Below are 16,644 nucleotides of genomic sequence, written 5' to 3'. Positions count from 1 at the left end.
GGCAATCGCGATATCCAAATACCAAATATGTTAATAGCGACCAGCTTTCTTTCGGGGTTAGGAAACGCAACATGTGGCATTTCCTTTTAGGGTTAATAGCTCGACCCACCTCTTTTAAACGACTGGTTATCAATATTTTATTCGACTTATTGCTCTTAATTGGAAAGGCACGTCGGAGATCATCCCATGCTTCAGTAGTCCACATGTCATCTAAGATAATTAAGAACTTTTCTTTCTCTAGGCGTGCATGAAGTGTTCGTGCTATCTCTTCCTCAGTCTTATCATACATGTCCTCCGTTATCCAACTCAAGTCACGCAACATGCCAAGAAATATATCCTTTACACTGTACACTTGAGAAACGGAGACCCATAGCCGAATGGGGAACTCGTATTCAATTCTTGGATGACGGAAAATTTGTCTTGCCACTGTTGTCTTACCAAGGCCAGGTAGACCAACAATCGAGATGGCATCTAATATCTCCGTTTCTTCAGTTAAATATATTATTATTTGTTCAGTTACATCGTCAAGACCCACCACAATGTCTTTCCTCACAGAAGAACCCTGATAAACAACCATAATTTGATTTATGAAAAATAGAACAAATAGACATCAATGAGGTTATTAAGAGAAAACACCAAAATCTGACGGATTCCTTTCCTTTTTCCCTTCAAAGAACTTAGCATTTTACTAATCTGTATATAGTTACAACTAGTAATCATAAAATATATATGGGAAAAATGCAAACAACTCTCCTATGACGTTGTAAATGAGTAAATTATCTCCTTATAAAAAAAATATTAGTAATTTACCTCTTTATGTTTTTTAAAATGCAGAAATTTACCCCTTTGTATTTTTTAAAGGCAAAATATCACTTTTGGTCCCACTAGATAGGGCCCTTCTCACTTGCAGTCCCACGCTTTACGTGTTCAACACTTTTAGTTCCATAACCTTATTTTTTTAACAAAAATGGTCCTATTCCGTTAACAACTAACGGAAACGGCACGTAACTAGTCAACTGGGTCAAAATATCACTTTTGATCCCACTAGATCGGGTCCTTCTCACTTGTAGTCCCACGCTTTACATGTTCAATACCTTTAGTCCCAAAATCCTATTTTTTTAACAAAAATAGTCCTGTTCCATTAACAACTAACGGAAACGACATGTGACTTGTCACGTGCCGTTAGTCAACTGGCAGCTGGCGAAAAAAACAAAGACCAGGCTTGTGTTCAATTTTTGGAGGGAAAAAAAGGTGCCAATTTTTTTTTTTATTTTTTGTTATTTATATATGTAAATAACCCACAAACACCAAAAGATGTCACAAACATCTCAAAATACTTCAAATATTGAATGCTATTGTAATGGTGAATTATGTGTAAAAGAATGTTCTTATATATTACTAGATGACCTTTTAGTAATGGTGAATTATGTGTAAAAGGACTAATGGGATATACCTTTTTTGCAAGTAATTATAGTTTATGTTGTGTTTAAATGTGTAAGCATAAATCTTGAAAGCAATAAAAACGAAAATTAAAATTGCACAAAAGCACTAAATTGCAAAAAAATGAAAAATATACTGAAATTCACTGATTTTGATCATTAATGAAATGTGTTGTAAAGTGCAACTTTGCATGCTTAAAATCTGCCAAATACTACTACTTTAGAAACCCAAAATGTGCCAAAACATCCCTCAAAAGTCCTACAATACCTTGCAATATTTTATTCTTTAAAACATAACACAATATTGGAAGTATTTTGAGATGTTTGTGATATCTTTTAGCCTATTGCTCTCAAGATTAAGTGATGAAAAAAAGATAAAAATATTGTGTGATTTTTGTGGGTTATTTACATATATAAATAGCAAAAAATATTTTTTTGGCGCCTTTTTTTCACTCCAAAAACTAAATACAAGCATGGTCTTCTGTTTTTTTCGCTAGCTGCTAGTTGACTAACGGCACGTTACGTGTCACGTACCGTTTTTCATTAGTTGTTAACGGAATAGGACCATTTCTATTACAAAATAGAATTTTGAGACTAAAGGTGTTGAACACTTAAAGCGTGGGATTGCAAGTGAGAAGGGCCCTATCTAGTGGGACCAAAAGTGATATCAAGTCACGTGCCGTTTCCGTTAGTGTTAACGGAATAGGACCATTTCTGTTAAAAGAATAGGATTTTGGGACTAAAAGTGTTGAACACGTAAAGCGTGGGACTGCAAGTGAAAAGGGTCCTATCTAGTGGGACTAAAAGTGATATTTTGCCTTTTTAAAATAAAACAATTTACCTCCCTTGACTGGGACTTAAATTGCTTCATTTTATTTAACAAAATGGGGTAAATTGCCTCTCAATGAATGCAGTTAGAGGCAAAGCCTTTTATTTTAATTATTATTGTTTAAAAAAAATTAATAAATTCGGATTCCCGAAATCAAGTACCCGATGAAAAACGTGTTGGGACCGGATAGCTATTTTAGCTACCCGAAAATTCTGGTATCCGGCCTGATGTACCTGAATTTTCATTACCGACCCGATGCCCATCCCTACTCCAGATAGGGGGTAAATTGCTATTTTTTTTATAGGTGGATAATCTACTTGTTTGCAATATAACATGAGGTAAATCGCATTAAACCCAAATATATATATATATATATATATATAATTTACTTTTTTTTGTTCAAACTTTTCATAGATGAGCTTAATGATGTTGATATCCACATACAAATTATTTGTTCATTATATCTGTTGGATAGCTTGCACATATAAATTTCATGTTCCACATGACAAATTATTTTCAATTAAAAATTTAAAATGAAAAATGAAGAGAATAATTAAGAAATGAGGGAATTTATATATATATATTATTTAATATATAAATTCACTTAACACTGACCATGTGGCACATGCACGTTTATCTTCAAAATAATATTGTATTTTATTTTATTTTTGAAAATTATGTTTTTTAATTATTTTATTTTTTTATAAGAAGTTGCAAATAACAAAAAGTACTTTGCTGAAATAAGATGACTTGTCTCAAAATGTAAAAACTTAAAGTTGCAACTCCAAAAGTTGTTTTTTAAAAGCATCTAATTGAAAAAGGTATTTTTTTCTGAAAGGTTGCAACTTTTGTATTGTAGAAATGTGAATTGAATGGATGCATATTTTCTAAAAACGCATTTAAATATCAATATATAGATAAAATTAAGTGCCAGAATATATACTTCATATTCATAAGTTTTTTCACTTTATATTTTAGCTTTTCGAATTGTTCTTGAAAGGAGGCTTCCGAAATTGCTATTCGACAAGCTTGGGTTGGTTTTATAGTATCATAAAAGTAAATTTGTTTAATTCGGCAGCAACCATATAATGGGGACAAATTTCACTTTAAGGATAGAGAAATCGTGCATCAAGACCTTTCCAATAATCATATATTCTCAACAATATCTCTATGGATAATATGGGAATTGGCTTAAATGCAACTTTTTGTCCTGTAAAATAGATTATTTGGCGTTTTCGTTTTTTAACTTTTAGGATAACATTTTGGTCTTGTGTCTTTGTATTTTACATAATTTCAATCATTTTTTTCGTTGTAGAATATTTTCAGTATCGAGAAAGGTGAACTCTGGCTATCCTAAAAAGTTAAAAGATAAAAATATTAACAAAAATGATCCAAATAAGAATAGTAGCCCTAATTTTAAAAGGTCATGTGAAATGCACATTTATTTTTTCAACGAAAAGAGTAAACTCCGACCAAAAAAATGACTGTCCACAGCTACCTTGAAAAATTAGAGGACCAAAACCACACAATTTAACTTTCAAAAATAAATATACATTTATCTCTATTAGTATTAGAGAAAATTATATTCGACTCTGCATTTTAATTGGTGGATTGGTCTTGCAGCTATGGTTCAAAGAAGGTCCATAAATACGGTATCATTGCAACTGTAGTCATTAAAGGGACAAGACCATGGGATATGCATATGGCCTTAAATGGCCAATTCTAAATCAAAATTGATTATAATTACAAATTGATAATACATATTTTTAATGTTTACATATAATTAAGTTTTTTAATAAATACTTATTAATTATTTACTTATTTAACATACATATAAAAAATAAAATTGTGTAATATTTTATACTTATAGTAATATTTAGTAAAACTTTCAAATCCTTGTGTCTATTTTAGTCCTATAAGTTTAATGAGCAGAACTTTCAAATCCTTGTGTGCAAGAAGCATTCATAATTTCCTTCAGAATTGCAAAATTCTTAAATTTTTAGTCACATGTGCAGCATGTGATCAAACTCAGGTCAACACATTGAAATTGCACAGAATAAATAAGGGGATTAAATGCATAAAACACGGCGTGTTTTAAAAAGTCCGTTAATTTTTTTTATCTATTTAACTTCTTTATAAATAATTATTATACTCTCACTTATTATATATATTTCTTATTGAATAACCACTGAATTTGTATTGATTAGACGAGAATTATTATATCTAATTAATCAATTTTAACAATTGAATCTTAAATTTATAAAAAAAGTTAAGGGTTCAAATTATACTAATTTTAAATAGGATTAAAGACAAAAATAGTCCCCTAACTTTGGCCATTTCTCGTTTTTGTCCCTTAAGTTTTGCGATTTCATTTTAGTCCCGTAACTTTTCAAAACCACTCAATTTTGGTCCTCTGACAGAATCTAAGCGGATCTGGGCTAAATTCTGGACCATTTTAGCCCTGAACTACTTTCAAGTGTAAATTTTAGTCCATTTTCACTATTCTTGCATTTCTTTGCATATGTTCGCACATGCTCGCCTAAAATGGTATCAGAGCCTAGGTTTATTGAAGAAATATATGATTATATTATATTTTAATATTATTTATCCACTAATTGAGGAGACATTTTGAGTGAAAATGGAACCGAACAAAAGTTCGAGTTACTCTGAAAACAGGGAATATTTCCAAATTCTGAAAATACAAAGGAGAGAATTTCTCATGGAAATTCTTTACAAGTGTGACAACGGTCCCAAGAGGATTGATCCAAAACTTCTCACGCAAGAAGAAGAACAAGAATGGCTAAGAATTTTGAAGTTCGACAAGTACTTCCAGGAAATGCAGTGAGACGTCTACACTTCACTGAAGTCTATGGTAGAATCCCAGCCAGGAGAAGCAGAACGGATAAATTCCTACATAATTTCAATTCTAAAAATTATGAGTAATTGGAAAGAACTCAAGCCGGATACATCAAAGATCTCTCAAAATCTGAGGGAGGTCCAAAAGACGGTTCAAGATTATGGACATAGGTTAATCCATACACCTATGAAAATAGAATCCTTGAACCAAAAGTTGGACGAGGTCCTTAAGATCCTTTCCGATCTACACAAGGGTCTTACAGATCTAAAGGCAGAAATTACAGATTTGAAGAGAAACCAAAGGGAGAGCCCTGAGACATCTAGATCCAGACAGAAGCGAGTTTCAGGGACGCCCTTGGAACAGTACCTCTTCTACACTAGAAGGGGAAGGCCATGGAGATTCTAAAGCCAAAGTCTAGAGAAGATAAGCATCTATCAGATCTATAAAATAATGGAGGTAATAAGAGCGGATCTATCATATCTACAAGAATTGACAGAATCCTTTTCCTAACTCAGGATTGTGGATTTAGTCAATATCCAGACAAATGAAATCACTCCAGCACTACCACCGCCGGAAGGAAGTACATGTTCTAATGATCCTCCACATGATCAACCGATGAAAGAAAATGTGGATTTCCACACTAATGCTACTCCAACGTTTGTGGGGACTAGGCTAAATGAAAATCCAGGAAGAAATCCAAAATGAGTGCCGGAGAATACACCTTGGGCGAGGACCATGCTCCAGCCCTTACATCCATATGGTGCTATACGAAACCTGGATATTCTCGATTTTTGAAATACCGAGAAATTGAGAGACGGATGAATTGCAACAATCAAGATAACAGCAACTACCCTAGAGCTCGACAAGAAAAATTTCATAAAACTTGTGGAGTTGAGCTTCGAGGGATCTGTGAAGATCAAATGGGATAATACCCTAGAAGATACCAAAGCCAGTATCTTTGCTAGAGATTCGAAAGGCGTGATAGCAGACTGGCTAGAAAGGTTTATTAAGATACACTTTATCGGATATGGATACTTCGAAGGAAGTAGATCAGAAAAGGCTAGAGAAATGCACAGGCTCTCTTCAGCCTTGAACTTAGGAGTATTTGCGCAGTAGATGAATACATTTATTGGTTTCGCAAGTATTTCTTCCAGAGTGGAGTAGCAACGGAAGTAGCAGCTCCAATGTTCTTTGCAAAGATATGCAGTCCATGGAGGGAAATGTTGATCCAGTCATACAAAGTACCTGAAGAACAGCTAGATTTAGTGGCATGAGGAATGTCTTTCCTTAAAGACAAACTGAAGGATTGGTATTATCAAGCATCCATCCAGAAGAATATGAAAATAGTGAGAGGTAAAACCAAACGAACCCCTCTCTATTGTTATAACAATGATTTTCGAACTATTATAGGAGAATCAAGTGAGCCAAGGAAAAGGAGGAAGCAGAACAGTGATTCCTACCTAGGAGTTCCAAAAGAACCTTTTCCCAGAGAAAATCATGGTGGTCCAAGTCCAAAGCCAGAACATACAAGCCTGGACAAAGAACAAGACCAACAAGCATTTTATCCCAAGGATCTAGACAAACAGAGGCAAGATCCACAGGAAGAACCCCTACAAGAAGAACTTTCAGACGGGCCCATACCCGAACCAATGAAAGTTTCAAAAACTGTAATTGCTGGACTTGCGGGGCAAAAGGATATATATCTCCCGACTGCCTGCAGAAATGTGGTGAATTGAGAAAATTTGAAGCCACGGATGACATCCTAGATGCAGTTTACTATGGCGATTTGTTACCCATCTACCAATTTGAAGATCTTCCTTCAGACGAAAGCGTCTTTGAGGAGGAAATAGAGACGGATTCGGAAGGATCTTTCAACCGAATCAGAATAACTACAACGAGGAATGATAGGCTTCAAACCTTCGAGATCCTATCAGGATTCTTTTCCAGAATGACGGTGTCAAACAAAACCATGAAAAGAATCACGCGACAAGATTCCAACCTCAGCCCATATGATGGTTTTAGGATTGAAGGAATTAGGGAAAATCTTGAACCAGATAGGACTGAACCAAAGAAAGCATCACATAATTTACAAAGTAAGTTCAAGTGAGTTTGCTATACTAATGGAACTTACTGGTAATATGATGGAGATGCAATTAATTCCTAAAGAAGAAATTCTTGAATAATTGAGTAAGCTTAGAGAAGAAGTAGTTGTTAATATGAAATAGATCCACATAGGAACTATTGAAGTAGTAATAAAAGCGATTTTTAAGGAAGGAATTAATTCAAAAATACATTTATCAATAATGGATAGAAGAATCAATAACTTAAGAGATGGTTGTCTTGAAACAATGATAGATAATTTGTTTGCAGAAAAAATAATATTTGACATTCATCCTAGGATTGCATACAACCTAGCAGGCCAAGATTTCAGTAGAGTCTTAACCCTTCATCAAGATTTCAAAAGAAAAGATCTAATGAAAGAAGGTAATAAACCATATTTTATAACCTATGCAATAGCTTATGCCCTTTCCCACACGCATCACTCAGATTTATTTCTTAGGAAAGAGTACATTGAGATTCCTACAATTTCAAGAAATTCGCCAAAGTCATAACACCAGATCCTATTAGGATACCTAGAATAAGTGGTGTTGATATCATCATAAAAGATCACCTAATTTTAGATAGAACACTTAGCTCTAGAAATGAGTTTAGTAATCGAATGTCCTTTTCGGAAGATAGGATTACAGGCTATAAAGGAAAGGAGAAAGAGTTATTAAAAACTTTAACCCCTCAAGAGATTAGGGTAGATAACATAAAACTTAGATGCTCTGAATGATGGAAAGAAATACAAGTTATATTTGACATCACTAAGAAAGAGAATTTTTTTCATTATGATGACTTATATCATTTGCAGCAACCTATTGTTGGAAAATATGAAGGCATGTTTGAAATAGCAGGCCATGAAATTTTAGTTGCAAGACAAGAAAATGGGAGTATGACTTGATCATAAACCATGGGGAAGAAAAGATAATGGGATGGAATTCAGTCTTGATGGTGTTACCATAAGGATTGAATGACGAGCCCCTTTTCTATATACATATCTGTTGATATGTTGTATAATCAATATAAGATAGAATATTTCGCAACTTATACTGATTCAGGATCAGGAATTTGCACGGTAAAACCTAGAGTTTTTCCTAAAGAAGCAAGGGAAACCTTACCCGTTATTGCAGGAAAGGATTTTTAGAAAAAAATCCTAATACTTAATAAGGGAATATGAGAAGTCAAGATCATGATCGGAGGATCATTCGGATCGCCCTGGTTTAGGGTAAAAACACCTCCTATTTACTTTCATGATACAAGGGCCGATATCTTGCTAGGCAATAATTTCATTCAAACATTTGCAAGATATATGCAGGATAATCAGAAGAATTTGTTAATCTTTACTACTAACTATAGTAGTGAGATACATGTGTTGCGAAGACAAAAGGCATTTAACAGGATAATGCCAATAAATTTTCGTAGCAAACGTGGTGATTTTGATGCCAAATTACCTCATCCAAAAATGCAGGATAAGAAGAAATTTAGTAAAGTTCTTTTGTCTTTCAGGCAACAAGAACTCATAGACAGCGATAGCTTCTATAAGGAATCCAAAGAGGAAATTATGAACCTTAAAGAAGCACTATTGGAAATGAAGTCGCTAAATATTAGCGAGGAAAACGAATTTCTCTTGAGAATGTCAAGAGGCTCATCCAGAAGAACTTCAGTGAAAACCCTAGGCATGGTGGGATAAAAACAAGATAGAAGCTACTCTAAAGCTCAAGGAAGAATGCAAGTACGAGTATGTTTGATACAAACATATCCAGATGAACATGGAAGATAAGAAACATATGTAGATGATTATCAAAGAGCATATCAGTCTTGGACTCATCGAGCCTGGAATCTCTACCTACAGCAACCCTGAATTTCTGGTAAGAAACCATGGCGAGATTAATAGAGGTAAATCTAGGTTGGTAATTAACTATCAGAGCATTAATAAAATATAGAGTTGGATGGTTATTACATTCCAAGTAGAAAACACTTAATTGATTGCATTAAAAGAGCAAAAATATTTTCTAAATTCGATTGCAAATCTGGGTTTTATAAGATTAAGATGGAGAGTGAATCCAAGAAATTCACTGCATTCTCCACACCACAGGGACAATATATCTGGAATGTGCTTCCAATGAGTTTAGCTAATGCACCCCAGATATTTCTAAGAAAAATGAATAATCTTTTTAAAAATTACTTTGAATTAATGTTTGTCTATATTGACGACATATTGATTGCATCAAAAAATATGAAGGAACATATTAAACATCTTGAAATATTTTCTGATGCATGCCATAAAGAAGGTTTAGTACTTTCTGAAAAGAAAGCCACTACGGCTATCAATATAATTGAATTTCTAGGAATTCTTATTGATGAAATAGGGATTGAGTTACAGGATCATATTGTGGAAAAAATCCACAATTTTCCAGACGTACTCAAGGACAAGAAGCATTTGCAAAGCTTTTTGGGAGTTGTTAATTTTGCATGCATCTTTATTAAGGATCTTGCAATATATAGAAAGGATTTTCGACCACTCTTGAAAGAAATAGAGAGTTCAAAGTGAAAATGGGAAGAAATGCATACAAAAAGGGTTTGTTAGCTGAAACAGGTTTGCAGTAACCTGCCGAAGCTTGCTATACAACAGGACGAGGATGAATTGGTAGTCTATACAGACGCCAATAATTACAGATGGGCAACAGTGCTCATGAAGAAGACAACTATAGGGGAAGAACCTTGTAGATATATAGGAGGGTTGTTCTCAGAACAACAAACCAAAGCTTGGCCCATTAACGAGAAAGAATTCTTTGCTGTTTGGAAGGCTTTTAAAAAATGGCCTCTATTTTTACTTGCTAAAGAATTTACTTTAAAAGTTGATAATACGAATGTCAAGGCTTTCTTAAAAAATAAATTAGAATAAAAAATAGAGAAAGCTCGTATTATCATATGGCAAGCAGAATGCCAATATTATTGTTATAATATTATCATTATAAAATCTTATGAGAATGTTCTTGTAGATTTTCTGACGAGAGATGGAGGCATCTGAAGCAAACTCCATCATGTTGAGACTCAGGCACCTCCGGAAAAACCTCGAGGAACTTGACAGAAAGTTCGGATAGCTAGCAGTTAATGCTCAAGTTTCCGGACAAATTCAAAGAGCTAATCTAGACATGGTCCAGGTTGCAATAAGCAGTTCCTTATTAGCATCCACTTCGCTATGGAATGACTTACGAGAGCCAATTCAGAAGGCATCACCTTCGGAAATGACTCACGAGTTGAGGGAGCATGACCCAAAATATGCCTTTAGAGTACAGGGCTCTAGACCTGTAGTGTCAGATTCAAGTACCGATTGCATAAGGCCATCCCCAGACTCTGGTGAAACGACAATAATTGAATCACTGGAAGTGCAAACTCATGTAAGTTCAAGTCAACCCAGCACCTATGGGGTTAAAGAGGGAGAGATTAGTCTTAGGCCAATGACAGACATCTCTAAAGCTAATACTAATGAATTAATATCTTCTTCTACATGGCAAGATTATCAGCGCATGTGGAAAAATTAATTTTCCACAAAGGAGTGAACCCAGGCAAGACCATCATCGAAACGTCCGAAAAATATAACAGAGTCTGGATGTTAAAGGGGTCTAAACCAAAGGATGTCAGAAGATGGTATGATTTTGGAGCTCTTGTTTCAATTCATACTATGTCACCGAGTTGCCGGAGATCTGAAAACTTTCGGAGTGGATTAGTCGGGTGGTCTTTGATTCATGACAAAACAACCCCCACTTAAAGAGAGGCAACTTTCTGGAGATAAAATTCGTTTCAGTAGCTCTAGAAACTGCAGGAAATGGGTCTCATCCAGCGATCCATTTTATGAAGTTGCAGAGGTCAGATATAATGGCTTTCAACAAGAACAAAGTTGCCTCAGGAGAAGCTTCCTTGGTATCGGCCATTAGTGAAAACAGTATCTCTACCAGGAGAGCTTGAGGATTATGGGTCTGTTCCACGGAGATGGACAAAGTCAAGTATCTGTTCAAAATCTTCTCAAACAAAGTGAATGGATAGTTCCTGTTAAATTCAATGACAGGAAAAAACACTGAGTTCGCTGAAAGTTTATTCGAGAAAAAAAGGATGTTAATTTGGGAAAATAAACTGCCAGCAACCGAAGCCACAAGAATGAAGACGTGCAACATATTGAATGTTGGGCAATGGCATAACCATCTGTGCCCTTGCTGTGAAAAACAAGAAAAGCCCCTATTCGGGACAAAGATTTGGGTCACGAAAAATAAACCCAAACTGGACCAAAGACAATGAAAAGAGAAAAATTTTTACCAAGAGAAGTAAAAGTTAAACGATGTAAAAAATTGAGGTAATAAGACTGTCAGTAGAAAACAACAAAAGCCAACAGTCAGCAAAATAGGAAAGACAGTTGGAAGTCACATGGCCGACAAACCATAATGACCAACGCAGTGACATCATTCGAAAAAGACAAGATGATGTCGGAAGCAATGATGTCATCAAAAAAATCAAGTTGGAGTCCGAGGTTGAAGTCTGGGGACGCCTATAAATAAAGATGCGATGAAGCAGAAGGGGGCATCAGAAAAACTACTCTTCAAAACATTATAATTCTGAGTGTTTTCAATCTTTCTAGTATTTTTTCTTTCAGTTCATGGGGGTTTCCCCATCGAGTCCAGTCCTCTATCCTATGAGAGGCTAAACAGTTGTCTCCTTCAGCGAAGGAATAAGTATCTATTGAATATTTTCTACATTTTTTCAATAAAAGAAAGGCTTCTGTTCCATTTGTTTATCCAAAAATATTATTAAGTCTCTGTTTTGAAATACCTTTTACGCCCTAAGGTAGGAAACGAAATAGCGTTGTGATGTTTTGTTACTGAATGAGCCAAGTACCTGTGAACCATCAGTTGCGGTTGTGTCGTTGGAAGAAGTCCGTAAAAGCAAGGACTTGAAATACCCGAAAGCAAGGCGGTCAAACCAAGGTATGAATTTATGGAGGCTTAGTTTTATTTTGGAAGCATGATGGGCCAAACTAGGGCATGTGTATGGACTATATTCATTTTTCTTAACAAGGGCAAAATGGTCACTAATTTGGCTGAAGGACAAAAATGAGACAGTTTAAAAAGATACGGGACTAAAATAAGAAATCAAAAAATAGGGGACCAAATTGAGAAATCACTCAAGTTACGGGACCAAAATTATTTGAAGTCCTTTTAAATATATTATAAAAAAAATAAATTAAACACAATTAACCTCCCACTCCCCAATTCCTAGCCATTGGACCCTCGCCACTACCCCCACCCGTCGCCCCCAAATCTGGATTCACCATGGTTAGAATTTGCGCTACTCTAGGTGATACAACATATAATAAATAATTTTTCACTAAAACTAAAGAGAAAGGAAAGTAAATTCATCATATGATGTCATAAATCACTATAAAGATTTACTTGACGCCACTGTAAGAAATTTGAATCTTTGTCATGGTCAATTACCATAGCAAAAATTAAAAAATCATGATAAATAATTATTAGACCCAATTACACAATGACTATTTACCGTGATTCAATAACCGAACCAAAACATTAGTCATAGCTAAGAATCAAGGCAAGTATTTTAGTCATAACTTACTATAATAAATATTTTGCCCATAAATCAGACCATGGCAAACATTTATTTAAAAATTATTTATTTATTATTTTAAAAATATAAGTTTCTAAAGTAAATATACATACAAAAGTAACAAACGTTTAATATTTAATTTAGATATTTGATAAACATTAGCTTTTCAAACTCACATAGAAAAAATACATCATAAAAGAAAGTTTCTGCTTAACTTTCATTTATCTATTATATATTTTTTGCTTGAGTTATTTAATACCGATATATTATCTATAAATGATTTTTTTAAAAAATGATCTTAAGTTCAAAAGTATAAATTTACGTGGTAGTCTACTTGATTGGGATTATTGCTTTTGAAAATGATTGGCCAACTGTGATTTATTTAAATTTTAATATGTGCCAAATCGACAATTCTTATATCTTTATTAAAAATTTATTGAATACCTACTTAAGAACTATTTTTACAATACATAATACATTTTTAATCTATTAATATAAATGTAATATGTAATTCAAAGTTGTAGAAGATCTTTTTGCACTACACTTTTTATAATAATATAAACGATGTTTATTTATGATTTTCCGCATTTTTTTTTCTGTTCTTTTTCTTGAAGAATGGATGTATGTGGTGATTGTTTAGAAATACCTTATGATATTTCCTTTTTTTTTTCTTTTATAAAGAGCGATTTCAATCATATATGTTTGAAAAAATTATATCTTGTATACTGACATTTTATTCTATTATATTATAGATGAATGAAAAAAATTACACAATATATGCCATAGTTACACCTAAAAATTACACAATAGTATGAGTAAATATAAATAATATGAAAACCAGTTAAAAAGAATAAATAATATATATTAAAAGTAATTATTATGGAGTAAAAAGTAAATTATTTTACATAATTATCCTAAATAATATTATTGTAAAATTAATTTAGATAAATAAAAAAATAAAAGAAACTTTTAAAATCATACATACTTTTAATAATAAATATATAAAATAAAAAAATATACTAGTTTCCATCCTATAACTTTAATTTTAATTAATTTTGGTCCCATTGATTATAAGTTTTTTCCTTTCTGTCTTATACATTTTAATTTTTCTCAACACGTATATTTTTAATTTTGTTCCATTAATTATTGATAAGACACAATTTAACACTCTTGTGCATGTTCATTTTGAGTATTTTGAAAGGATTTTATTATATAAATCTGTGAATTATCTATCTTTTGAATGTCGTTGTTGTTATGACAAATTTTGATAAAAATAGCGGAAAAATGGTGCAATTGAACTAAAAAAAAGTGACCTATAGAAGAATATTCAATAAGGCGTGATCACGCCCTATTTAGTGCTCGAATTAGTTTGCACTAAGGTGGATAATTTGGAAAGATTTGTTGTAGCGATTTGTTTCCTTTTACAGACTGCAAGTTAAAAAGTAAGCGGCGATATTTTTTGGTGCTATAAAAGAAATGTGAAAGGCTGAAGAACAAGCATTCAATTCCATATTTATTATTACTCTCTTAGTTTAAGCCACATCTCCTCTATTTCTTCTTCTCTTTGGTTATGTTTTTTAGGATTTTTTACACACATGATGTGTAGTTAATTTTATTTTCTAATTCAAGAAAAACGTTAAACTCAATTGTTATATTTTAAAATCTTGATTTTAATATGATTTCATCGAATATTTCTTGTCTTGATTTATATTTTATGGAATAAAAATTATTGATAAATCTAACAATTCAATTAAATATTAGTTGTTCTACTGCTATCCATGAGTTCAATAATTCGTAATTATCATGAATGAGTGGTATGAGTAGCAAACAAATTAATTATGCGCTTCGCATGATCTATTTGAAGGGATAAGAAAACTAGGTTAGATAATTATAATTATTTCAATTGTTTGATCTAGGCTCAACTGCTTTCACTAATGCACATGCTCTTGTTGAATTGATATAGAATGCTACCGTGCCCAATTGGTGAGATAATAAGTTTTGATTTAGTTGTTTGAGTCAAGTCAATTACAATAGTAAAACAAGAATTTCATTTTTATGGCTATCCTAATAGATTTCAAAGTTGAACGCTTGGTTGTGAAATTAATCTTTTTGTGATCAATGATTGACATAACGAATGGATGATACACTCCCTTGGATCGGAATTCTTCTCTACTAATTTCTTCCTAGTAATTTATTTCTACTTTCTATTTTATTTCTATTAATTAGTAGTTAATCTCAATTCAAACCCCCAATTGGTACTGCAACTGAACTGAAAAATTAACTTATAGTTCCCTCGGGATTCGACATGATTCTACTAATGCTATAATTTTAAAATCAGTAATTAATTTTGACGGCTTCCACAACCAACCAATTATATATATATTTTTTTTTTGCGATGAAATAAAGCTGATATAAAAAGAAAAGAATAAAAAGTTATATATTCCCTATATATGTAATTAAATTAAATTAGTATACACATGTTTTTAGTTTCTCAAATTATTATATTTATTCCATTAAAAATTTGAAATCCATTTTAATTACTAAACTATAGAGAGTGTTTTCCCCACTTCATTTGTGATAAATTAATATAATATATATTATACATTATATATATTGTATATTACTAATATTTTATAATTGAAATTGCACGAAAATGTAACTAACTAAAGTAATTTTTTCTTTATACGAGGATAATTTACTCATTAGTAATATCAAATATAAAGTAAATTATATTAAACCCAAATTAAAAGGATGTAAAAATCCAAATACTACCTAAAAAAAATTAAAGTAAGAAAATACGTATAATCCATTTAAATATCGACGTTTGGGAGGATGGATAGACTCGTTACCTGATTTCGTTCTAGGTTTTGTGGTTGAGTAGGCATACTGTCAGATGCATCTCCACCAATTAGCAACTCGTTTTCAGTGAGCAGCCTGGAAAAATCAATCTCGTATTTTTCTTGAACTCTCTGGGCTGTTGACTCAACCTCTTCGACGGCGTCGAGAAGCTTCGCCGGCGGATGAGGCGACCTTCTGAAGTACTTTTCAGTCTCCTTCTCCAGCGCCTGGCTCACATATACATCGACAGCGTCCTCTGCTTTGTAAACCACTTCTACGATCTCCTCAATCACTTCTTTCAGGATCTCGCGCTTTTCTGTTGACTCGTTGAGGAATGTTTTGAATAAAAGCAGATTCTTCTCAAGCCTTTGGATCTCATCCTTTACGTCGGAGATCAAATCGGCCTGATGGAGACGTAGCCGGTTCAGGTTTTCCAGCAGCAAGCGCACAAAAGTATCTTCCATGTCTGTGAGAGTGAAGAACAGATAATTGGAAGCTGGAGAGAAAGAAAGGGGTGAATTGTTGGTGGGTGTGATTTATACTATACATATATACGGCTGCTTTTGGGGAAAACTGTAAGATAGTTGATGGGGACGGAATTAAGTATACGATGTGTGCTCATCATTCAGCTTGTACTTAGTGGCAAGTTGCTAATTTTATATATTAACCTGCATCAGCTTGCATACATCTCCAGTAATAGTGATGCTGACTGGTTGGCAATAACCCTCAGAATTAATTAGTATTTGGGTCTCAATCACAAGATGAGTTAAATATACAATGTGTTCTCAAGATTCATATCAAATTGAAATGTTTTCTTTATCATTCCACTCTCTCTCACTCTCTCAAATTGAAGATTGGTAGGTATTTATTTTCTAAAATAAATCGAGTATGTATATATTAATAACTTAAATATAAGATATGCTTATTTTATATTTTATCTCAATGTTAAATTTTAATTTTTT

General features: G+C 33.1%; 1 protein-coding gene across 1 annotated transcript in view; it reads right to left on the bottom strand.

The window, feature by feature from the left end:
- Positions 1-16,316, bottom strand: part of LOC105157469 (putative late blight resistance protein homolog R1B-17) — a 17,840-nt gene extending 1,524 nt beyond the window's left edge. Inside the window, exons 1-2 of the mRNA XM_011073877.2 lie at positions 15,694-16,316; positions 4-562 (exon numbers count right to left, since the gene is read on the bottom strand). Of these exons, the coding sequence (XP_011072179.1) occupies positions 4-562; positions 15,694-16,146 (1,012 nt within the window). The 5' untranslated portion in view covers positions 16,147-16,316. The remainder of the gene's footprint in view (positions 1-3; positions 563-15,693) is intronic.

Source organism: Sesamum indicum, linkage group LG3, assembly GCF_000512975.1.
Source record: "Sesamum indicum cultivar Zhongzhi No. 13 linkage group LG3, S_indicum_v1.0, whole genome shotgun sequence".
NCBI classification, from domain to species: domain Eukaryota; kingdom Viridiplantae; phylum Streptophyta; class Magnoliopsida; order Lamiales; family Pedaliaceae; genus Sesamum; species Sesamum indicum.
The sequence above is the reverse complement of the archived record's forward strand: the minus strand, read 5'-3'. Positions and strand labels throughout refer to the sequence as shown.